At 45.9% G+C, this 26087-nt stretch overlaps 1 protein-coding gene across 4 annotated transcripts in view; it reads right to left on the minus strand.

Moving 5' to 3' along the window:
* The window catches only part of PDSS1 (decaprenyl diphosphate synthase subunit 1), a 52263-nt gene extending 26918 nt beyond the window's left edge, over window positions 1-25345 (minus strand). The window contains exons 1-6 of one of the 4 annotated variants that reach the window (XR_004026807.1): window positions 24930-25094; window positions 20605-20637; window positions 18061-18125; window positions 17409-17517; window positions 12653-12783; window positions 1813-1954 (exon numbers count right to left, since the gene is read on the minus strand). Coding sequence is in view for 3 of the 4 variants with exons in the window: in XM_030799009.1 (XP_030654869.1) it covers window positions 1813-1954; window positions 12653-12783; window positions 17409-17517; window positions 18061-18125; window positions 20605-20637; window positions 24930-25058 (609 nt within the window). In the remaining variant the exon portion in view is untranslated. Of the gene's footprint in view, window positions 1-1812; window positions 2038-12652; window positions 12784-17408; window positions 17518-18060; window positions 18126-20604; window positions 20638-24929 lie in introns of those variants that run through there. The other 3 variants (XM_030799011.1, XM_030799009.1, XM_030799010.1) reach the window with 3 other exon arrangements.
* Window positions 25346-26087: the final 742 nt, after the last annotated feature.

The following is a 26087-nucleotide window of genomic DNA, read 5'->3' on the forward strand; positions in this document are numbered from 1 at the left end:
GACCCAGCCCCTACATCATTAGCAGCTCAGGGCTCGGGATCCATTGGCCTTTACTTCTTTCTTCACCTGGCCAGGGAGATCCTAGAGACCAAAAGGTCCAGCATATGACATGGAAGCCACAGGACCGTGACGGCCAGGGGTGGGAGTTAAAGGAAAGAAGTGCTAGGAAGCCCAGGCCAGGCCTAACAAGGGCTCACCGAGAGGGCACTTTGTGTGTAGGGTTTTGTACCGGTAACATAGCAGTTGTGGGTCAGAGGCAGAAACAGGTAGGAACCGGCAAGTAGCCCTGTGCTAAGCAGATGGCTGTCAGAACTGAAAGAGGCAGGTGAGGGCGGCACATGTGTCCTTGGCCTGCCCTCAGAAAGAGGCCCCCAATGGCAGAGGCAGACACACAGGGGCAAGCCAAGGTGGAGACCATCATTTGTTCTCTTGATCCTCTTCCCCCGCCCAAGGCTCCACATAAGCTGCCTGAAAACAGACACAGCTGACTGCAGGGACGGGTCATAGAGTTACCCACGTCCTCTCCAAATCTAAACGCCATCTGCTTTTTGGCCAACATTCTGATGTACAGAATTTAATCAACAGGACGTAAAACCTTTTAATCTAAAATTTGAAATAAAAGGCATATAAATGAAGTTGCAAGACTCGATTTCAAAACAAAGTCATTTATGTTCAAATAAAACCAGCATGTGAAGATAACAATAAACATATATACATGTATGTGTGTGTGTGTGTGTGTGTGTGTGTATATATATATATATATCTTCTTTTAATAAGGAGAATTAAATAGGAATGAACCAGGAATACTATAAATCTGTGAGAGGAAAGGAGGTGAGGGTGGGGTAGTTGTTTGCACAAACTTTTTTTTTTTTTGAAATGGGGTCTCACTGTCTTGCCCAGTCTGGAGTGCAGTGGTGTGATCTCGGCTCACTGTAACCTCCCTCTCCCAGGTTCAAGTGATTCTCCTGCCTAAGCCTCCTGAGTAGCTGGGATTACAGGTGCACACTGGCTAATTTTTCTGCTTTTTTTAGTAGTGACAGGGTTTCGCCCTGTTGGCCAGGCTGGTCTCGAACTCCTGACCTCAGGTGATCCACCCACCTCAGCCTCCCAAAGTGCTGGGATTACAGGCATGAGCCACTGCACCTGGCCTGCACAAACTTTTTGTTTGTAGAGCACGTGTGTAGTGATGGTGATGGATGCCTGTGCATTTTCATTCTCATCTGTTCAACTTTATTCTCATCCTTCAACCCAGGATCTATGCATCCTCAAACCAAGTCCCTGTTTCCCATATTCCCAATGCTAATAATATAGAAATATGCTTTAATATATACATATATGAACCAAACCCAATTACAGAACTTCTATTTCAAAAGATAGAATTTTCATGGTAGAACAGTATCTCTCTGAGGTTTCTTTTTTCTTTTATTAGTTTTATTTGTTTGCTTTGGCATTTATATGCAGCACTCAGTTAAACAAATGTTTAAAAAATTAAACTGAATCTGGGTAATCCAAGCCCAAAAGTAAAATGTATGATTCCTCATGAAATACACTTTTTGGATACCCATGAAAATCCCTTTCCTTATAACCAAAGAAATTCTATTAGAAATACTAAGTTATTTTTCTATGATATTTTTTATTATTTATTTATCAAATATCTGTATTTGGACAAGACATGAATACTTCTTTGAAATTCAGAAGACCACATTACATTTGAGCAAGCATATTTTTAATGAGACAAATCTGAGAAACAAATGCGGTCCGAAAAGCGTGTGATTCAATAAGAGAGATTTTAAAAAAACCAAAAAACCATACCTTCTTTTCACCCCAGATCTTATTAACTGTGTGTTTTCCTCTTCGAGAACTTGCATCATCAATAACGTCATCGTGAACCAGACTAGCAGTGTGGATCATTTCTGCAATTAAGGCTATGGTGCGCTGGCTGGCTTGCACATGTCTAATTAACAGAAAGCAATGCTTTTTAACAGACGCCGCCTAGAACCTTCTCAGCAATCAGCTTGTGAAAACTGGACATCGGATCTAGGATAAAGAATGTTATTTCTCTAAGAGAAACGGTATAAAAACCCTGGCTTCACGACACAGCCATTTCTATACATTTACAAATGTATGAGAAACCCTGCCACAACTACATTTTATGAATTCCCCATTAAAGAAGTAGAAATTGTACCATTAGCCAAAAAAACAGTGAATGATCAGAAGTCTGGCAGATCTTATTGGGCTGAAGAATCATCTTTGTAACAGTGTTCTTGGTCAGATGTTTAAGTTTGTAAGTTTACAATTAAATTTTGGGGTGGATAGGGAAGATAGGTGAGAAGCATTTTTTAAAAGTATTTTAAAGACTCAACTGTCTCAATGTTCAAAGCTTTTAATACTGTCTTTTTTGTTTTCGAGACAGGGTCTCACTCTGTCACCCAGGCTGGAGTGCAGTGGTGCAATATTGGCTCACAACCTTTGCCTCCCAGGTTCAAGTGATTCTCCCACCTCAGCCTCCATGAGTAGCTGCGACTACAGGCATACACCACCACACCCAGCTAAATTTTATATTTTTAGTAGAGATGGGGTTTCACCATGTTGGCCAGGCTGGTCTCGAACTCCTGACCTCAAGTGATCCGTCCGCGTTGGCTTCCCAAAGTGCGGATTACAGGCGTGAGCCACCGCACCCCACGTAGTAATGTCTTAAATTAAACGTTTAGTATGACAACCTCAGTAACCAACAGAAGATGTTTGTAAAACTTTCTTCCAACTCACATTTAACCTTCTCATTAGAAATTTAAACTTGTATTTCCCAAGTTTAACATAAACTATAAGATAAGTAGGCTCAAGAAGATAGTACACAGATATGAATTTTACAGTTTAGAGGGAATGTCACCATTTCATTTTAATCATTATTACCACCATCATCTATGGGAATTTTTAAAAACTAAATTTCAAGAAAATCAAACTGGGGAAATAACCATTTGGAACCTAAAACATATGCATCATTTAAACACACACTAACCAAATGTTGCACTTATTCCACATGCTTATTTTCAAATATCATCAGGTTATATCTTAGAGGGGAAAAAAGGGAGGATTCTGAAATATGACTTTCTCTTTAAAAATCGAATCTGAACATCTGTACAAGGTAATGCTCATTCCAATTCCTCAGACCCAGCAGAAAGCAATGAAAAATGAAGTGCAACTACATAAAAGGTGCTGGAATTTAACTATCGACACTAAATCAGCATGAGAAAAGCTTTTGATCTTCCTTTACATATAATTTTAAAATATGATGTCATGCTGGCTCCTCTTACCAGCAGCCTTAGAACTAGACCCTTGCAACTGCTCTCAGCCTGGAAATCATGTCTACAGTTCTACAGTGCTACTCATTCTTTTTTTTTTTTTTTTGAGACGGAGTTTCGTTCTTATTGCCCAGGCTGGAGTGCGATGGCATGATCTCAGCTCACTACAACCTCTGCCTCCCAGGTTCAAGTCATTCTCTTGCCTCAGCCTCCCGAGTAGGTTGGATTACAGGCGCACGCCACCACACCCAGCTAATGTTTGTATTTTTAGTAGAGACGGAGTTTCACCATCTTGACCAGGCTGGTCTTGAATTCCTGACATCAGGTGATCCACCCACCTCGGCTTCCCAAAGTGCTGGGATTACAGGTCTGAGCCACCACGCCTGGCCTCATTCTTTATTAATATTTCAGTTACAACTTCTTAATATGTCTAGATCACAAGAGATTCTTCCAAGGGGGGAGTATTAAAACAAAAGCTGTGGAGGGTAGGGACAAATTAGCATATAAAAACCACTTCCATAGTCTAGGCACAGTTACAGGTTCCTGCCTGTAATCCCAGCACTCTGGAAGGCTGAGGCGGGCGGATCACTTGAGGTCAGGAGTTCGAGACCAGCCTGGACAACATGGCGAAACTCCGTCTCTACTTAAAATACAAAGATTAGCTGGGCATGGTGGTGTGCATATGTAATCCCAGCTACTTGAGAGGCTGATGCTGGAGAATCACTTGAGCCGGGTGGTGGAGGTGGCAGTGAGCCGAGATTACGCCACTGCACTCCAGCCTGGGTGACAGAGACTACGTTTCAAAAAAAAAAAAAAAAAACCGAAAAACCCCAATAAACTTCAGTAAATGAGAAAATAGAGGTTCAGGGTTCAGGTGAGTTTTAAGCCACCTGAATCCCTCAGTGAGATTCAGTTTTTAGATTAGAATATTTAAATATTTTTCAGGTAAATTTACTAGGCCCTATCTTCTTTGAGTTGAATGCACAGGAAAATACATAAACTTTTACAGTGTTTTTTTTTTAATATAAGGCTTTTAGAATATTTTTGCAAGTGAATTCCAGTCTAATAAATTAGACACCTCCTACTAGTTAGCAGTAGACCTTACCTTAAAACAACAGGTAAGGTCTAGCTTTTCTCATGCATTCAGTAGTCGGGCACCACTTCCATTATCACAAATTACATCAGCAGACGGGGCTCCTGCTGAGAAGTTGCAATGAAATTGGCAGTACTCACCAAGACACTAGAGTTGTTTTGGTAATCTGAAGCTATTATTACAACAAAGATTACTTAAAATATTTTGAAATTTCATAGACTACTATATATCCATCTAAAAATGTCATTTTGCACCTGGTGCGGTGGCTCATGCCTGTAATCCCAGCTCTTTGGGAAGCCAAGGTGGGCGGATCACCTGAGGTCAGGAGTTCGAGACCAGCCTGGCCAACATGACGAAACCATGTCTCTACTAAAAATACAAAAATTAGCCAGGCATGGTAGTGGGTGCCTGTAATCCCGGCTACTTAGGAGGCTGAGGCAGGAGAATTGCTCGAACCTGGGAGGTGGAGGTTACAGTGAGCCAAGACTTGTGCCACTTGCACTCCAGCCTGGGGGGTAGAGCAAGACTCTGTCTCCAAATAAATAAATAAATAAATAGAATAAACAATGTCATTTTGCATGGCTAAATTGTTGACTGATGAAATCAGGATGAAACTGAAATGTTATCTGGTACTGTAGCACAGCCTCTGTGTAGAATACATCGTATTTCAGATGTTCCATAGTTTTACCTGATGTATTTTTTATACAGTTCAGCTTTAGCGTGTGTCAGCTTACATCTGGAAAATGCTGCCACTGCTTATCCATAACATGAGGGTGGGACAGATGACCGAAATGCACAGATTACAGAAAAACCTCACACTGTCCTTAAGATGACATCTCCAAAATGCCAAACTGAATCAAGCCTTCAAAAAGCTGGGCACCATTTCTACTTCCTACTGTGAAACAGTGGTCACATTTTCCCAGGATCTGGGAGAGGTGACAGGCAAGGTAGCATGGAAAACGAAGCCCTTGGTCTTGAGAGTTGGCTACGTCCTCTGTACTTCACACCTGCAAGAATATGCTATGATTCAGCATGCCTCTCAGGACTCTTCTTTCCTCCTTCATTAGATTTAAAAAATTATCTTTGTTTTTTGAGATGGAGTCTTGCTCTTTTGCCCAGGCTAGAGTGCAGGGGCACAATCTTGACTCACTGCAACCTCCGCCTACTTGTTTTATTGAGTCTTCTGCCTCAGCCTCCCAGGTAGCTGAGATTACAGGCGTGTGCCACCACGCCCAGCTAATTTTTGTATTTTTAGTAGAGATGGGTTTTTGCCATGTTGGCAAGGCTGGTCTCAAACTCATGACCTCACATGATCCACCTGCCTTGGCCTCCCAGAGTGCTGGGATTACGTGAGCCACCGCACCCGGCCAAAACATTTTTTTAAATAATGAAGAGTTTCAAACATACCTAAAAGAATAATATAATGACCCTACCAGTGAATCCTTTAAGTTTACATGTGGTTTTACAAAATATATTTTTCCTGTTCATACTAATATAGAATGTGAAGTCTTAAACTGCAAGTAAACCCCCAGTGTGTAGCGAGGGATCCGTATCAAGGGCGCCTCCAATCTAAAGAATGGCAGAGTGCAGGGAGGAAGCCTGTGAGCTTCAACTTCTAGGCCATCCTCCCCAGCCACTGCTCATTAGCCTTCTAAACCTAAAGAAACACATAAGGCTCAGAGTAAAATCTGTCTCTCTTCAGTGGGAATTTTTTTTTTTTTTTTTTTTTTTTTGAGACCAAGTCTCACTGTCGCCCAGGCTGAAGTGCAGTGGCGCGATCTCGGCTCACTGCAGGCTCCGCCCCCTGGGGTTCACGCCATTCTCCTGCCTCAGCCTCCCGCACAGCTGGGATTACAAGCGCCCGCCACCTCGCCTGGCTAATTTTTTGTATTTTTAGCAGAGACGGGGTTTCACAGTGTTAGCCAGGATGGTCTCGATCTCCTGACCTCGTGATCCGCCTGCCTCGGCCTCCCAAAGTGCTGGGATTACAGGCGTGAGCCACCGTGCCCGGCCCTTCAGTGGGAATTTTTTTTAACCTGATCATAACAGTTATAGATTTGTTAGCATTTTAATGTCAAGAGAAAATAATTGGTATCTAAAAGCAGCAACCCCTGAGTATTTTCAGATTTAGCTGCGGATATAATGGATGTCTGCAAAGTTACATCATAAATGGTGCAGGGTTCACACTATTGCTTATTTGCTTGCCACTGAAGAAGCAATTACCAGAGCTTCTGAATCTTGGGATATGTGGAGAGAGACCCCTATGACGATACCTGGATCTACAACTTACCCAGGTTGCTCTGTGCAGAGCTTTCTCCATAGGGTCCAGGGTAATATGGACTAAACAGCATTCAGTTCTTTCAAATTGGGCATGGGTAAGGAAAGTGTAGGAGTGCCCAGGCGCGGTGGCTCATGCCTTTAATCCCAGCACTTTGGGAGGGGGAGACAGGCGGATCACTTGAGGTCAGGAGTTCAAGACCAGCCTGGCCAACATGACGAAACCCCGTCTCTACTAAAAATACAAATATTAGCTGGGCGTGATGGTACGTGCCTGTAATCACAGCTACTTGGAAGGCTGAGGCAGAAGAATCGCTTGAACCTGGGAGGCGGAGGTTGCAGTGAGCTGAGATTGTGCCACTGCACTCCAGCCTGGGTGACAGAGCAAGACTCAAAAAAAAAAAAAAAAAAAAGTATAGGAGTTGATTCCTTCGCAGACAGAATCAGCCTCATCCTGGCATGGAGGGTGCTGAAGAAGGTGTACACACCACAGTCACAAGCCCTGCAGCCCTCTTGTTCTCACTGAGGTTCTCATGCTTGACCTTGCACTCATGCATGAAATGATGACCATCTGCTCATCAAAATCTCCAGCCTAGTGGGTATCCCTTACTGTAGACTGTACCTCAAAGATCCGTTTTAATACTGATTACGGACATATCCAAAGTGCCACCTCTTCAGTGAAAGACAAAAGCATTTCCTTTGGTAGCAACCTTCTTGCCTATCCCATAAACAGTAGCACCAGTGACTGGCTCAATGATGCAGAACACACAGAAACCAGGAATGGTTCTAGAGTTGTTAGTGGCCTGACCTTTGGAATCACTGGAGCCAGTCAGTGCTAAATGGCTGTTTCGTTACAGTCTTTCCAGGGATAGGCTTTGGTAATTTCCTTAGTTTTTATAGTGCTATAAAAGTTACCTCCTCTGAATATAGGATTGTTACCACACCTGCACTTTCAACTTGTTATCTACTATGAAAACTGTGTCTTATAATTTGACCTTCTAAACATCTAGTTCAGCTTTGAAAACTGGACTAATATAATTCAACGCCACTGGCTATTTGCAAAATTGATATCAACAGATCTCTGTACAGCACAACTTGGGTAGTCTGTTTTCTTGATTGCTAGCAATGATATTCACTTCCTAGAGCTAAAGGAGTTTCACACAGGAATGGATGGTGCCAAGATCCAGGTGCCAGTGATAACAGTGTCTTCAATGAGGCAGCTGAGCAGGCTAGGTAGGTTTGGCTTGTCTGAGAAACATGCAGACACTATAACTCTGCTGCATTCAGTGAGTGAAGCAATTTTATAGAAATCTATCATAAAGTTCTTTTTCTTTTTTCTTTTCTTTTCTTTTTTTGAGACAGAGTCTCCCTCAGGCTAGAGTGCGGTGGCACAATCTCGGCTCACTGCAGCCTCCACCTCCTGGGTTCAAGCGATTCTCCTGCCCCAGCCTCCTGAGTAGCTAGGATTTATAGGGGTGTGTCACCACAACTGGCTAATTTTGCATTTTTCATAGAGATGGGGTTTCACCATGTTGGCCAGGCTGGTCTCAAACTCCCGAACTCGTGTGATCCATCCACCTTGGCCTCCCAAAGTGCTGGGATTACAGGCGTGAGCCACTGTGCCCAGCCCGTAAAGCTCTTTTTTGATCTGGATTCTTTAATAAAATGAGCTTGGGTTTTGCTGAGCTCTGTTGCAAGTTAGGTTCTCCAGGAGGCAGACTCTGAGATGAAGTTTAAAGGACAGGATGTTTATTCCGGGTTATCCCTTGGGATTACTGACACCTGAGGGAGGCGGAGAGGAAACAGGACTGGGTAGCAGGAGAAGCAGAGCTGCAATCAACAGCCTGAAACGCCCTCTAGGGTGTGCAGGTAGAATGGCCCTTCATCTATCAGTCCTTGGATGTGGGCTGCCTCCAGAAGGGGCACAGCCTAAGATGAGAGGACTCTTTGTAGCCAAGGCAATCCTTGAAGAAGCTAAGGAATAAAAGCCAACAGGTACCAACCATACCTGGTACAGCAGCTGAGGCAGAGTCGTGCACGGATGGGGGATCTGGGGGAATGTCTCAGGATCCACCACAACTCTGTTTTCTGGACATGTCAAGTCTGAGTCATCTGTTGTGTGGATTCCTACTTTCCTACCCAGACACCATGGTTAGCAAGATTCTGAGAGAAAACAAACACGGGGTCCTGAGCTTTTCAGGGCCCTACTTCCCTTTGAGAATAAATTGTAAGCCATAGAAATCCTTCCCCAGAAAAATCCAAATATACACAAAATTTTGCATACAACGTCAAGTTGTTTACAGACACCCTACAACTCCCGTGAACCTCAAGTTAAAAACTCCCTGTAATCTAGCAGGGAACATTTAATGGACAACTGAAAAGCTTAATAAAGGAAAATATAAAAATCAGTAAGTAGTAGTTTCTCCCTCTTGCTCTGTTTCTTAAGATATACCTTCTATCGTTTATTAAAATCCCCTCCAAAGTTTTGTTTTAAAAATCCCCCTTTTTTTTGTTTTGTTTTGTTTTTTTGAGACGGGGTCTCGCTCTGTTGCCAGGCTGGAGTGCAATGGCATGATCTTGGCTCACTGCAACCTCCGCCTCCCGGGTTCAAGCGATTGTCTTGCCTCAGCCTCCGGAATAGCTGGGACGACAGGTGCATGTCACCACGCCCAGCTAATTTTTTGTATTTTTAGTAGAGACAGGGTTTCACTGTGTTAGCCAGGATGGTCTTGATCTCCTGACCTCGTGACCCGCCTGCCTCAGCCTCCCAAAGTGCTGGGATTACAGACGTGAGCCACTGCGCCCAGCAAAAATCCCCAACTTAATACATACCTCAGAAGCAAAAAAAAAACCACACACAGTGTCTGATAAGCCTCCTAGGAGCCATTAAACTTTGGTTGTCAAAGGTTTAAAGCAGTCTCCCTCCATTATGACATCACCAGCAAGCAAGCCTGTCAGGTTCACTGTCAGGTACACTGATCTGGGGCCACTGAGGCTGGAGGGGCTCTCTTGGCACTGAACATGGATGGTGCTGCTCCTGAATCTTTAGCTGCCGTTTCCCCCTACTGTCCTAAGCCTTTCTCAGCAAAAGCAAAATCACAAATGGCCCAGCTCTCCAGAAGCCTCGTTCCTTCTTCTTAAGTGGCATGGAAATAATACCTACATATTTAGTCCTTTAAGTGCCCGATCCAGAAGGCTCCACAGAAAGCAAGTATTGTCAGGAAGTTGGGGCTTGGAGAGCAGAATTGCTAGGGTACTGTACCACCCAAACCCACGCCACAACCGTGACTTGTCCCCATGCCGGACACTGTCTCTGCACTGTGACTTTCTTAAGCTCTGCTCCAATCACTCATAGGAAGAATGAGGCTGCAGCTCAGACATTCCCTGGAGAGGGCAGTAGTGAACTTACTACTTAAACTAGCAATGGCTTTTATTATATTCTCCCATGTTTTCTGCAACTAACAATTTATACCGTTTCCATAAGGCAGACTGAAAAAACTTCAAATTGGCTGGGCGCGGTGGCTCACACCTGTAATTCCAGCACTTTGGGAGGCCAAGTCTGGTGGATTACCTGAGGTCAGGTGTTCGAGACCAGCCTGGCCAACATGGCAAAACCCTATCTCTACTAAAAACACAAAATTGGCTGGGCATGGTAGCGTGCGTCTGTAATCCCAGCTACTTGGGAGGCTGAGGCAGGAGAATTGCTTGAACCCAGGAGGTGGAAGTTGCAGTGAGCTGGGATTGTGCCATTGCACTCCAGCCTGGGCGACACAGCGAGACTCCATCTCAAAAAAAAAAGAAAAAGAAAAACTTCCAATTATGGGGACAGTGGGTGATAGTACTTAAAGCAGTAAAAAATTTCCTTCCCATGTTTATTTCTGACAGCAATGAACTGTATTACCTATTAAGAGAGAAATTAAAAATATAAACACATTCTCTAGACCAGTGATTCTCAACCAGGGGCGATTCTGTGCTGCGTGGGACCATGGGACATTTGGCAGTGTCTGGAGGCATTTTTGATTGTTACCAACTCGGGGGCATCTAGTGGGTAGAGCCAGCGATGCTGCTAAACATTCTGTAATGCACATGGCAGCCCCCACTGACCCCCAACAAAGAACAATGTGGCCCAAAATTTCAACAGTCCCGAGGCTGCGGAACTCTGCTCTGGACTGCAGGAGATGTTATTTCAAGTTTGGCTCAGAGGGAGCGTTTTTGCTGCTCTGCCTTCTGGTAAAGTGAAAGTGGTCCTGACAATGGTTAAAGGTCAATGCCAGAGATTTCACTGCTTGCTACAAATATACTGTGAGCTCTTTGAAAAGCCCAGCTAAAGTGGCAGCCAGCCCTGGGTATGGCATGATGTGCTGGACAAGGCAGGGCCAGCAGCAGGGCAGAGAAAGCTGTGGGCAGAGGAGAGGAGCCACTAAGAAGCAATATCTGACACTCATTCTTACAGCGTCATTAAATTCAGTGCTGACAAATCTTAGGCATTCCTTAAATATCTACTGAGAAGAGGAAATATAATACAAATGTTCAACACTAGGGAGATGTATTAGCATATTATGGTCTACTGGAATTTCCATCAATAGATTATATGATGTAATTGTGAAGGCATTTCATTAATTTATTTTAAAAACTTTTCTGAGACTGAGTCCATGCAACAGATAACTCAGACATGACACGTCCAGAAAACAGAGTTGTGGTGGATTCTGAGACACGCCCCCAGATCCCCCGTCCGTGCACGACTCTGCCTCAGCTGCTGTACCAGGTATGGTTGGTACCTGTTGGCCTTCATTTCTTAGCTTCTTCAAGGATTGCCTTGGCTACAAAGAGTCCTCTCACCTTAGGCTGTGCCCCTTCTGGAGGCAGCCCACATCCAAGGACTGATAGATGAAGGGCCATTCTACCTGCACACCCTAGAGGGCGTTTCAGGCTGTTGATTGCAGCTCAGCTTCTCCTGCTACCCAGTCCTGTTTCCTCTCCCCCTCCCTCAGGTGTCAGTAATCCCAAGGGATAACCCCGAATAAACATCCTGTCCTTTAAACTTCATCTCAGAGTCTGCCTCCTGGAGAACCTAACTTGCAACAGAGCTCAGCAAAACCCAAGCTCATTTTATTAAAGAACCCAGATCAAAAAAGAGCTTTATGGGCTGGGCACGGTGGCTCACGCCTGTAATCCCAGCACTTTGGGAGGCCAAGGTGGGTGGATCACATGAGTTCAGGAGTTTGAGACCAGCCTGGCCAACATGGTGAAACCCCGTCTCTAACAAAAATACAAAAAAAAAAAAAATTAGCCGGGCACGGTGGCTCATACCTTGAGACCACATCCTGGCTAGCATGGTGAAACCCCGTCTCTACTAAAAATACAAAAAATTAGTGGGGCGCAGTAGCAGGCGCCTTAGTCCCAGCTACTCAGGAGGCTGAGGCAAGAGAATGGTGTGAACCCGGGAGGCGGAGCTTCCAGTGAGCAGAGATCACGCCACTGCACTCTAGCCTGGGCGACAGACTAGATGCCAGACTAGATTCCAGAGTGACTTGAGTGACTTAAAGTCAGAATGTATCACGAAGTGAATTTTTAGGTACATGCTACTTTTTTTTTTTAAGACAAGAGTCTCGCTCTGTCGCCCAGGCTGGAGTGCAATGGCGTGATCTCGGCTCACTGCAACCTCCGCCTCCCAGATTCAAACGATTCTCCTGCCTCAGCCTCCCAAGTAGCTGGGATTACAGGCACCTGCCACCACGCCCAGCTAAGTTTTTCTGTATTTTTAGTAGGGACGGGGTCTCACCATGTTGGCCAGGCTGGTCTCAAACTCCTGATCTCACGATCCGCCCGCCTCGGGCTCCCAGAATGCTGGGATTATAGGCATGAGCCACCACGCCCAGCCAATGTATGCTAATTCTTAAATGGGAAATGAAACAGTAAGTAACCTTGGGAAGAAAGACTTCCCAAATATAAAAACAAGAAAGGAATGAAAAAAAGAGCTCACCGGGAGTTGTTATGATGAATATTGCATGCTCGGGCCATTAGCGCCACAATAATTGGTCGAAAGGCTTTCCCTTTTCCATCAAAGTAGTACTCAGACATTTCCTTAAGTTCTGATGTTGATATAAGCAGTTCCTGAAATAAAGTTTCTCCGTGTCACAATGGCATCAAAAACTGCACAGAAAGCCAACAGGATTTTTTCTTTTTTTTTTTTTCGAGACGGAGTTTCGCTGTTGTTGCCCAGACTGGAGTGCAATGGCGTGATCTCAGCTCACTGCAACCTCTGCCTCCCGGGTTCAGGCGATTCTCCTGCCTCACCCTCCCAAGTAGCTGGGATTACAAGCACCCGCCACAACGCCTGGCTAATTTTTTGTATTTTTAGTAGAGATGGGGTTTCGCCATGTTGGCCAGGCTGGTCTCAAACTCCTGACATCAGGTGATCCACCCGCCTCGGCCTCCAAATGTTGGGATTACAGGCGTGAGCCACCGCTCCTGGCGAGGATTTCTTCTACAAAACTTTGGTTTGATTTAAGTGTACTCATTTCAATTGAGAAATTCAACACTCCATGGGCAAGGCTCCCAGGCTGCAGGGCCATCCACCTGGCTGTCTTGCAGGCTAGAACATAAACAATGCCTGGATCAGCCCCAAGTGGCCTCAGTGCTAGAACAGGTACTGCCACCTGCCCCCACGGACAGCATCAGACACCAGATGACTCCAAGAGACAGCAGGAGGGGAAGAAAGCACTAGGTGGCTAAGGGACCCTGGGCTCATTGACAGCCGGACAGTGCAAGCAACAGGGGCTGGTTTGCAGCTTGAAAGATGGAGGCGGGAGGAGAAAGATGGGGAAGGGGGAAGCCAGTGGCCGTCAGGAGCCTGTGAAGCAGGTCAGCGGGGTGGGGTGTCCTGGGTAGGGTGGCAAAGTTGTTTTTTTTAAATTTTTTATTTTAATTTTCTTAGAGACAAGGTCTTGCTCTGTCACCCAGGCCTCAGGGCAGTGGCACGATCATAACTCACTGCAGCCTCAAACTCCTAGGGGCAAAGCTGTTTATGCGGGGCAGGAAGACAGGCCACAGCCAAGGAGAAGAAGCAGGGCTCAGTCCATCTGGCTTGGCCTTTATTTGGCAAAAGACATTTTGAGGGTTCATAGAGGCCCATGTAAGCGCACAGAGCCCATATAAGGCATGGGCTGCCAGATTATAAGGAGCCTACAACTGAACTGGAGAGAGTAACATTTTGCAAATATGAAACAATCAATGACGAATACAGTGGTAGCGTGAACAATGCTGTACATTAAATATATTGAAAGTTCAGGGAAGGAAGAGATCAGTGCAGGCTAGAAAAACCGAGTATTTCATGGAGGAGATGGGCTTTGATGTGGGATCAGAGGCCTAAACAGGGTTCTGATTCACAAAGAGGGCGAGAGCCTTCCAGCTGACGGGTGTGTGTCGCTTGTATCTGCCACTCCAGGACATGCTTGACTAAGTCGGAGTTTATCCCCTGGACGCAGTGGGAGCCAATGAACCCCCAGTCCGGCACAGGTGAACACAACAAAGTGGGCCCATCGTTAATTCAGTAAATTACCGACTTAGTGCCAGGCACTGTATCAGACACAGAGGTCACAAAGGTAAGACAAGCCTTGCCTACAAGGAGTCTACAGGGTCTAGATGGGGAGAAGTAAAATGATCATTGCCATTGACACAACACAGTGTGATGGGTGTGCTGCTGTCACCCAGGTAAGCCATCACCTTGGAAGCTGAGACAGTGAGGAGAAGGGCACCAATGAAAGGACTAGGGGCATGAATTGCCTGGCCTGGGACAGTGGGGACTGACAAGAGGCAGACTAGAAGGACATGGAGGAGAAGGAGAGGGACAAGTCCTGGGTTCTTCCCAGGTTCCCCAAAGAACAGGAAAACAGCAGAACAAACAACTCGTGGGGGAAAAGTAGAGTCTCAGCTGAGTTGTCTGAGACCGTCATGTCCGCCCCACGGCGTTCCCAGTGAGCAGTTAGCTACCTGGGTGTGGGAGATGTGATTCAACCTGGAGTAGTGATATTATTTGGGAGACGTAAGTATGGACACAGGTATATAAGGAATAGAGAGAGAAGGGGGCCCACGGCACCCCAGGGAATGGCAAAATTAAAGGAAGTTAGCTGGAGGTGATGAACCAAAGAACTGCCTCAGGATAAGGAGGGGGAAGAAAGTGCAGAGTGAAGGGAACCATGTTTCAAAGAGGCGTTACAGTCAATAGTGCCCAATGGTCAGAAAACCAGGAAGTGTCTGTTACAGTAGATAGCTAGTCAGGCATGAGCAGGGCAGGAGAGGGCTCCCCCACCCACAACAGGAAGGCGACCATCAGGTAATGGCCAGGCAGTTGTTAACTGTGTCGCTAAAATACTAATTGGTCACAGCTGGTGCCAAGGGAAGGCAGTCTCTCAATAGATACAAAAACCTGAAACTGGTGATCAGCTTCCCAATAAGATCTCAGGAGTTGGGTGAGTCGGCTCAATCATGCACACTAAGAGGCAAAATGGCAGAGCTTAACTGGTATATGTCCTTCTAGGAACACTGGGACTGGTATGGGAAGAATGCCTCAAGTGAGCATGCGCAAAACTCCGGTAAACACACAGCATGCTCCCCTGCCCAACACTGGCGGGCCACTGCGCATGCGGGCAGCCCATCCCCACGGGAAGAATCCGGGGAGACGGGATGCAAGTCCCTGGAGGTATGCCAACATCTAAAACCCAAATTTCAAGGTCAAACCACACACTTTCTCTCAGGTCACCAGCTTGGCCCTCTTCCAAGTGTACTTTACTTCCTTCCCTTCCTACTCCACACTTTTTAATAAACTTTCTTCCTCTCCTGCTCTAAAACTTGCCTCCGTCTGTCCTTCTGCTGTAGGCCCCTCAGTAGAATTCTTTCTTCTGAGGAGGCAAGAATTGAGGTTGCTGCAGACCTGTACAGATTTGTTGCTGGTAACACATCCATTGGATTTAGCACAGGGAAGCTATCAGTGACCCAAGCAAAACCAGCTTCAGAGGAGAGGCTGGAAAGGGGGCCCCAGTGCAATAGTGGAGGGAACATGAAGGCGCTGGAGAAAGGCAGAGGGCAGGGGATACTGTGATGGAACGGAGGGAGTGAAGCACCGGGTCAGTGGATGGGCCTTTTAAAAATGCAGGTGAAGAAACTGAACACCCAATGGACATGGAAGAGACCATGCCAATGAAAGTTTGCAGACAGAGGGAGAGGCCATGTCTGGGGGAGTTCCTAAGGAACTGGGGAGGTGGCTAAGGGACTGCCCCTAGAGAGGGAAGGGACATGACTTCCACGGGTGGGAGGAGAGCAGGAAATCGCCAGAGAAGGCGCAAGCAAGCTGGCCAATTGCGACAGAGCAGGAGCTGAAGGAGTTCTTCCTCCACAGCCCCTATTGTCTGTGAAACTGGAAGTGGTGTTGCCATCAGAATATGAGAGTCGTCAGTGTACTGGGGACTTGGGGAGGAAAGGAGGAAAGTGAGGACTTGTAAAGGGTGAGCAAGCTGATGGGGGCATATGGACATTTCTGGGCAGCATTTTATTTTATTTTCTTTCTTTTTTTTTTTTTGAGATGGAGTCTTGCTCTGTCACCCAGGCTGGAGTGCAATGGTGGGATCCCAGCTCACTGCAACCTCCACCTCCTGGGTTCAAGCAATTCTCCTGCCTCAGCCTCCCAAGTAGCTGGGATTACAGGTACACGCCACCACGCCCAGCTAATTTTTGTATTTTTAGTAGAGATGGAGTTTCACCATGTTGGCCAGGCGCTTGAACTCCTGACCTCAAGTGATCCTGGCCTCCCAAAGTGCTAGGATTATAGGTGTGAGCCACCGCGCCCAGCCAATTTTTTTCTAAAGACAGAAAAAATATCTTGCTCTGTCACTTAGGCTGGAGTGCAATGGCAGGATCATGGCTCACTGCAGCCTCAAACTCCTGGGCTTAAGCAGTCCTCTTGCTTTGGCCTCCTAAATTGGTGGGATTACAGGCACAAGCCACGGTGCCCCACCACGTGAGGCTGGGAACTACTGAAAGTTTTCAGGAAAAAGAGTTGAATGAAGAAAGCCATATTTGGGGCAGACTGGCAATGACATTCAGAATTAGATAAGGAAGAGACAGCTGGAGTCACTGGGAGGTGGTGGGTTTTAAGAGGAAAGGTGGGATAACTCATTGGACAAGCATGAGCTACCTGGACCATTTTTTTTCTTCAGGTTCCCAACCCTGCCATAACCTCTTTCTGGACATAAATACATATTGCATTCTTCATATTGCCTGGCACTGGGTCACGTGTTCTTGCTCAAGAAACATTTGAAACTTTGACCATACGTGAATCAAGATTACAAACTGCATTGTACAGATCTGAAAACCTGCATTGTTTTTTTGTAATCCCAGCAATTTGAGAGGCCAAGGCGGGTAGGTCACCTGAGGTCACGAGTTCAAGACCAGCCTGGCCAACATGGCAAAACCCCGTTTCCACTAAAAATACAAAAATTACCCAGGCGTGATGGCGCACGCCTATAATCTCAGCTACTCAGGAGGCTGAGGCAGGAGAATTGCATGAACCAGGGAGGCGAGGGTTGCAGTGAGCTTAGATTGCACCACTGCACTGAAGCCTGGGCGACAGAGTGAGACTCCAGCTCAAAAAAATTAATAATTATAAGAATAAAAAATAAAATAAAATTTTAGTAAGTTTTGGTAAGCTAAAACGTTACATCACAGCAGAATAAAAAACTCACCTTTCTAATATCCTCATACAGACCTTTCAAGTCTCTCCAACCGAGTTTGAAAGGATCGGTGTATTTTTCACCACTGTGTGTTTTACTGTCTGGGGTTGTGTGATGAAACCTGGGACATGCAAAAATGCACATGACTTCATTTTCAAGTAAGTTTTATACACATATATATTTAGTAGACTCAGATATGGAAAATTCAGCCCAAATACTTGCTAGAAATTAATCATGAATCTGAAAAGGTCATTATAATTTGGAAAAACATACAGAATTCTGTTCTTGCTAAATGACAGATCAATAGATCACTTTTATAAATAGGACCTTGAGAATCCACAAAATCAAAGATAGACTAAACTATGTTCATTGTGTTCTGGGTTGAGCTCAAACTTTACTATATTCCTGTTTTTTGAATAGGCAGAGATCCATAATTTAGAATAGAAATTTACAGGCAATATAATTAATAATTTTAGGCCGGGTGCTTATGTCTGCAATCCCAGCACTTTGGGAAGCTGAGGGTGGGAGGATCGCTTGAGGCCAGCAGTTCAAGACCAGCCTGGGCAACATAGTGAGCTCCCCATCGCTAGAAAAAACATTTTTAAATAACAATAAATTTAAAAATGGATAATTTTAGTAGCTGCAGTATGGACTGTAAACTTACCGTGATATACTATATACATTTGGACAGGCAGATGTTAAATGCTTCACAACATTAATATAGGGTATCTATAAAACAAAAATGTCAAGAAATTTGTAAGAATATTCCTGAAAAACTGTAACATTGGATGATAAAACCCCCATAATTATAACTTTTATCTTCTAATCACCCATTTATAGGTAGATTGCAAACTTTAGAGGAAGAATAATTTAAAAAGTTTCCTTTTGTTATTACAAAATACTTGCCATTGCAGAAAACATAAATAAGAAAAAAGGAGAAAATAAAAACCATCTTCAGTCCATCCCCTCCCCCAAAGAAAGCCAATTTCCATAATCATATCTATCTTTCCAGACCTGAAAATTAGTTTTAAAACAATTTCCTTCCATTTAACTAAGATTGGTCAGAGGAAAAAGATTTCAATAGCAAGGAAGGAATTTATATTTATACAAACACTGTCTATTTTAAGTTCTTGTTCCTCAACATACTTTGGAAATGGGAGAACAGAGTTTGAAAGCACATAAACCAGGGTGTTAAAAGTAGTTATTCTGGAATGAATCGGATTGTGGGGGTGTTTTGTTTTATTCCTTCTTTTGGTAGATATTTTCTGATTCTTCTTTAATAAACATGTATCACTCTAGCCATATTTTATTTTATTTTTTTGAGACGGAGTCTCGCTCTGTCGCCCAGGCTGGAGTGCAGTGGCGCTATCTCGGCTCACTGCAGGCTCCGCCCCCCGGGGTTCACGCCATTGTCCTGACTCAGCCTCCCGAGTAGCTGGGACTACAGGCGCCCGCCAGCACGCCCGGCTAAATTTTTTGTATTTTTAGTAGAGACGGGGTTTCACCGTGTTAGCCAGGATGGTCTCCATCTCCTGACCTCATGATCTGCCCGCCTCGGCCTCCCAAGGTGCTGGGATTACAGGCATGAACCACTGCGCCTGGCACCATATTAAAATGACAGTGAAAGTTGACTTTGCCAGACACCAGTCAAAGTAGTTGGCCTGAGTTTCATTCTTTCCCCCACAGCATTATGTATTCATTAAACCAGTAAGAACTTTCATGATGTCCCAGGCAATTACAATGTAACAAGAAAACAAAGTGACAATCCTCCCTCATGCTTTATATGACAACCATTATATGACAACCTATGTCTTTCAGTCTACATGGGTAATTAATTCATATGAGTTCAGTATTTTATTATAATACTTATAAATAAGGGCATCTTAATGGAAGAGTAAAACTTCTTCAGTAAGAGACTTAATAATTATTATCAGGTCTCTAGTAATAGTTACTATTATTAGAAATCCTGAGCAAAAGTGATCCTCCTGCCATGGCCTCCCCAAGTGCTGGAATTACAGGTGTGAGTCACTGTGCTTGACCAAATAACTATGATTAGTTATAATAACTAACTGAACTATTCTAACTGAATAACTTTTTAGTTATTCAGTTAGAGACCTCTAATCTGGGTTGAAGGATTAAAATTACATAGCTAATTAATACAGCGGACGCTTTTTACCACCAAGTGGCCTAACAATTATTAGTAGCAGGGACTTTGGAAGACAGATCTCGGTTCAAATCTCAACATTTGTGTTACCTTGTGATGTCTTTCTGATAATACCTACTCATGGAGAGAGGTGGAATTTAGGGAGCATATGTAAAGCTCTTAGCTCAAAGCCTAGTACACGGTATACATTTAATACAGTATCTATTCAATCAAGCTACTATTTTCTGCTTTAAAAGTACCTTAGAGCAGTTTTCCAAAGGGAGGTTAGAGGTGCTCGGAAAAGCAGTGAAGAATGAAAAGACAGGGGCAACATTCATTTTCTAATTCCGATTTTGTTCCTTACCTTTCCTTCATACACTCTCTGAAAGTCAACCTTGCCTCTCATGAATTTACTTTTATTTTATTTTTCTAGGCTGGAGTGCAGTGGTGCAATCATAGCTCACTGCAGCCTCAATCTCCTGGGCTCCAGCTACCTTCCCACCTCAGCCTCCTGAGGAGCTGGGACTACAGGAACATGCCACAACACGTAGCTGATTTTTAGAAACGAGGTGTATTAGTATGTTTTCACATTGCTATAAAGAAATACCCAAGACTGGGTAATTTATAAAAGAAAGAGGTGTAATTGACTCACAGTTCTAAACGGCTAGGGAGGCCTCAAGAAACTTACCTACAATCATGGCAGAAGGAAAAGGGAAAGCAAGGCACCTTCTTCACTAGGCAGCAGGAAGGAGAATGAACACAGAAAGAACTACCAATCACTTGTAAAACCATCAGATCTCATAATAATTCACTATAACAAGAACAGCATGGGGGAATCCGCCCCCAGGATCCAATTACCTGCACATAGGCCCTCCTTTGACACATGGGGATTAAAATTCGAGATGAGATTTGGGTAGAGACACAGAACCAACCATATCATTCTGCCCCTTGCTCCTCCCAAATCTCATATCCTTATTTTTCAAAACCAATCATTCCTTCCCAACAGTCCCCAAAAGTCTTAACTCATTCTAGCATTAACTCAAAAGTCCAAGTCCAAAGTCTTACCTGAGACAAGTCAAGTCCCTTCCACCTATGAACCTGTAAAATCAAAAACAAGTTAGTTACATCCAAGATACAATGGCGGTACAGGCATTGGTTAAATGTTCCCATTCCAAATGGTAGAAACTGGCCAAAACGAAGGGGCTTACAGGCCTCATGCAAGTCCAAATCCAGCAGATTTAAGATTACTTAAATCTCCAAAATGATCTTTGACTCCATGTCTCACATCTAGGTCACACCAATGCAAAGGGTGGGCTCCCAAGAACTTGGGTGGCTCTGCCTCTGTGGCTTTGCAGGGTTCAACCCCCACTGCTACTCTCATGGGCTGGCATTGAGTGCCTGCAGCTTTTCCAGATGCACGGTGGAAGCTGTTGGTGGATCTACCATTCTGGGGTCTAGAGGATGGTGGCCCTCTTTTCACAGCTCCATTAGGCAGTGCCCCAGCAGGGACTCTTTGTGGGGGCTGCAACCCCACATTTCCTTTCTGCACTGTGGTTCTCCATGAGGGTTCTCCCCCCTTCAGCAGACTTCTGCCTGGGCATTGAGGCGTTTCCATACACCCTCTGAAATCTAGGCAGAGGTTCCCAAATTGTTGTCTTCTGTGCACCTTGCAGGCTCAACAGCACATGGAAGCCACCAAGGCTTGGGGCTTATACCCTCTGAAGCAATGGCCCAAGCTGTACCTTGGCCCCTTTTAGCTACTGCTGGGAAGCAGGGCACCAAGTCCCAAGGGTGCTGTTGCACAGAGCAGCAGGGCCCTGGGCCCAGCCCATGAATCCATTTTTCCCTCCTAGGCCTCCTGGCCTGTGATGGGAGGGGCTGCAGAGAAGGTCTCTGACATGCTCTGGAGACATTTTCCCCATTCTCTTGGCTATTAACATTCGGCTCCTTGTTACTTATGCAAATGCCCGCAGCCAGTTTGAATTCTTCCCCAGAAAATTCTTTTCCAGCACATCTTCAGGCTACACATTTTCCAAACGTTTATGCTCTGCTTCCCCTTTAAATTTAAGTTCCAATTTCAGATAATCTCTCTCAGGCTCAAAGTTCCACAGATCTCTAGGGTGGGGCAAAATGCCGCCAGTCTCTTTGCTAAAGCATAGCAAGAGTGACCTTTGCCCAGTTCCCAGGAAGCTCCTCATCTCCATCTGAGACCACCTCAGCCTGGACTTCATTGTCCATATCACTTTCAGCATTTTGGTCAAAGCCATTCAACAAGACTCTAGGAATTTCCAAACTTTCCTATATCTTCCTTTCTTCTTCTGAGCCCTCCAAACTATTCCAACTTCTGCTTGTTACCCAGTTCCAAAGTAATTTCCACATTCTCAGGTATCTTATATCAATGCCAACTACTTTGGTACTAATTATCTGTATTGGTCCGTTCTCACACTGCTATAAAGAAATTACCCATGACTGGGCAATTTATAATTACAGGAAAGAGGTTTAATTGACTCACAGTTCTGAATGGCTGGGGAGGCCTCAGAAACTTACAATCATGGTGGAAGAAGGAGAAGGAGAAACAAGCACCTTCTTCACAAGGCGGCAGGAGAGAGAATGAACACAGGAGGAACTACCAAACACTTATAAAACCATCAGATCTTGTGAGAACTCCCTATCATGAGAACAGCATGGGGGAATCCACCCCCATGATCCAATTACCTCCACCTGGTCCCTCCCTTGACCCTCCCTGGTCCCCAAATGTAATTGGGGATTACAATTTGAGATAGATGTGGGTGGGCACACAGAGCCAAACCATATTAGGAGGTCTCACTAAGTTGCCCAGGCTGGTCTCGAACTCCTGAGCTAAAGTGATTTTCCTGCCTCGGCCTCCCAAAGTGTTGAGATTACAGGCGTGAGCCACCACGCTCAGCCAAAGAGAAAGTGCTGGGTAAGAATCAAATACATGGCCATGTGCCAATCCTCAAGTGGAGTGGGGTAGGGGGGATTGCTTGAGTCCAAGAGTTCAAGACCAACCTGGCCAGCACAGAAAATCCCCATCTCTAAAAAAATAAATTAAAAAAAAAAATCAAAGATATACTGAGAAGTGATTTGACACGATCACATGCACACTGGTTTTTATCCTATTACAATATTTGTTCACACTACTAGTGAAGTCAGAAGAATGTACAATCATTAGGAGGTAGTGGAGCTCTGGTGGAGAGCAAGACGTGGCTTAATTATTGCTGCTCTTTGTCCCTGTGGCTTAGTTATTGTAGTTCTGTGTCCCCAAGGACTATCAGGCCCTAAGAGACTAGAAGTAACCAAAACCCACATGCTTGAGGCAGACACCAGAATGCTAACATATTAACGTATAGTGAAAAGCATCACTGACACACACATCAGAAATACATGGTCTTGGCATCATGAGTCCACACAATCCCTCCTTGTCGTCATTTGGGCAGACAGGGAGGCCATAAAGCATATTCTCTCCAGAAAAGCACACTTTCCCTGGCTAAGGTTGCTTGGTGGGCAAGAAACTTTTTTAAAAAGAAGTGTCAGGCCAGGCGTGGTGGCTCACGCCTGTAATCCCAGCACTTTGGGAGGCTGAGGAGGGGGCGGATCACTTGAGGTCAGGAGTTCCAGACCAGCCTGGGCAACATGGTGAAATGCCGTCTCTACTAAAAATACAAAAATTAGCTGGGCCTGTAATCCCAGCTACTTGGGAGTCTGCAGCAGGAGAATCGCTTGAACTTGGGAGGTGGAGGTTGCAGTGAGCCGAGATTCCGCCACTGCACTCCAGCCTGGGTGACAGAGCGAGACTCTGCGTCAAAAAAAAAAAAAAAAAGAAGCAGCAGCAGCATGTAGTGGCCTAAGAGTGTGGATGCACCCATCTATCTCTTCAAACACTGGCTTCATCTGTGGAACTAGAAATATCTGAAGTCTGGAGAAAACAGTCCTGAAATGGATCACAGCAAAGCCTACCTTCCTCCTCTAAGCCTCTTTTTCCACGTGCCCCTCACCCCCCATATTCTGTTCTCTTTACTGTCTAGCGTTGTCTAGTTGCCCAGCTGCCATTTGGTCTCCAAATGTCTTTTCTGCTTTAGATTTTTTAGAGACAGGGTCTCACACTGTTGCCTAGGCTGGAGTGCATTGGCACTATCATAATAAACAGCTCACTGTAATCCTGAACTCCTGGGATCGAACGATCCTCCTCCCTCAGGCTCCTGAGTAGCTAGAACTACAAGTATGCACCACCCCACCTGGTGAATTTTTTCTATTTTTTCTGTAGAGACAGAGTCTTGCTATGTTGCCTAGGCTGGTCCCAAACTCCTGGCCTCAACCGATTCTCCCACCTCAGCCTCCCAAAGTGCTGGGATTACAGGTGTGAGCCACTGCACCTGGCCCAAGCCTTGTTTTGGATAATTTGTGATATGCATCCACCTTGGTACAAAGTAGATATTTATAAGTGTTATATATTTCATACTGGGAAATGATGTTTGATGAGAACACGGACACATAAAGTATGCCAAATCTGAATTAAAAGAGTACTAAATTCAAATAAACTTAAATAACAGTGAGTCCATAGATTTTGCACGGTTATGCTAATAGCATGGGCCTACCCTTTGGCACACTGAGAATCATTACAAAGTGCAGAAGGGCTCACAGTGTCCATTTACAGGGACTAAACTGACCAGAAAGGGAGAAAAAGGAGATTGGAACCCAAAGGCAGCAGAGGAGACCCTGAAAGAATGGGCTATCGCTGAGATTCTGACTTCAGATGACTCCAGGGTTTCTCTCCTCCTGACGGCCTCGGGCCTTTCTCCCTCCAGTGTCATTCCAGCCCCATCCAGGTGTGCTCTCCTCCCGAAGCCACTGCTGGACAACTAATGTCCGGTCCACCCTAGCACCAGCCCTGCATTCTCCACAAGACCTTTTCGGACTATTCCGAGGCCGATTCGATCCTCCGTTTCACGGAGAGAGATCTGAGCACCTTTGGCTCTAAAATTTCAGGCAAGATCTGTCTTCCTCTAACTCCAAAGTAAATAGCTGCAGTCGCTCTCCAGGCTTAACCTTGTCCACATAGCAGCGGTCAATCTGATCGCTCCTGCGCTTCCCCCAGGACCCGGCTCCCACCGCTTTCTCCACCCCCCAAACGCTCCCGCGGTCCCCAGGACACCGCTTTCTGCAACCCCGTGTAGGGCGCCCCTACTTCAGTGCAACGCGCGGCTCCATCCCACTGCGGGCACTCCTCCGCTCCGGAGCCCCACCGCGGAGCTACCCCGTGCGCCCCCGCGTCGCGACGCACGTGCTCCCCGCTCCCATTCATTCCGCCCACTGCTGTCATTGGAGCCGTGACCTCTGAGCCCCGCCGGGCGCGAGCCTCCCAACCTCACCTGCGCGCGGGCGTCGGCAGCGGCGCGCGGTCCCGGCGGTCCCGCAAGGCCGAGGGAGCCGGGCCCGGGGCTCCGCGCCGCCGGCCTCCAGGAGCAGCCGCGCCGCCACCGCCACCAGCGCGAGGCCATGGTCGGAGTCTGAAAGTCGCGGCAGGGCGGCGGCTCCGCCTCTGGCCCGCGATCCTCCTCCCAAGACCCGGAGCCGGAAACCTGGCACAGGAAGCGCTTCGGCCACGCCCGGGCGCGCGGTTCGCTTTTCTCCGCGTGCGGTCCGGCTGTCGGCGCGGAGACTTCGGGTGCCTTCTCGTCTGCAGCCAACGGGGACGGCGGCCGCTCCCGGGAGGCGACTGGGCAGGGGCTTGCGGAGACCTGGTCTGGGACCCCGAGCGTGACCTTCCCCGGGGCGAGCCTCCTATCCCCACCCCTTCCCGGAAGCTGTGCAGGAGGACTGGCCACGCCTGCAGTCATAGCAAAAATGTCCCTGTGGGGACCTTTTATTAGCAAGAAATAGTACCGCGCGCCACCCTTGCAGCCACTAACTCTTTTGTTCTGCGTGTTTAGGCAGAAACATAGAGAATCGGGTTCCCGCTCCGTAGCCTAAGCCGGAGGCGACGGTTTCTGCTGCTGCTTCCCTTGGCAGTGACCTGCCACGCCCTGGTCGGCTGCCTTTTGCAATCTGTTCTTGAAGGAAATTCCAGCCCGTCGCATCTTCCTAGAAACAAGTCCGACCACGATCAGGGTTGTTGTGAAATAGGAGCTAAATTAGCCAGGTCTCATGACTTTCGGACTCTCTCCTCCGAACGCCTTATAGGTATAGTTTGGCAATCTTGCTCACACCTGGGTGTGAACCTGCGTGTACGCAGCCCGGGAGATATTGGAGTCTGTACAGGATTAGTACCCCTTATGGGTTAGAAAGGCCTTCTTTCCTTAGCTCTAAGGCCAGATCTCCTGCTGCTAAGAGACAGCGTGTTCCGAACAGAAATTAAGTGATATAAACATTCAGCTCATGCACTCAAACACACAGAGCCAGTGAGATAGAGGGTAAGCATTAGTGATACAGAAATCCAATTTAGTCCTCAAACAATTCACTCTAATGAGGAAATAGACCAGCAAGTAGGTAATTGCAGTTCTCTGATTCATGTATTTTCTTGTTCTTGC

The sequence above is a fragment of the Nomascus leucogenys genome, chromosome 18, assembly GCF_006542625.1.
Source record: "Nomascus leucogenys isolate Asia chromosome 18, Asia_NLE_v1, whole genome shotgun sequence".
Classification (NCBI taxonomy): domain Eukaryota; kingdom Metazoa; phylum Chordata; class Mammalia; order Primates; family Hylobatidae; genus Nomascus; species Nomascus leucogenys.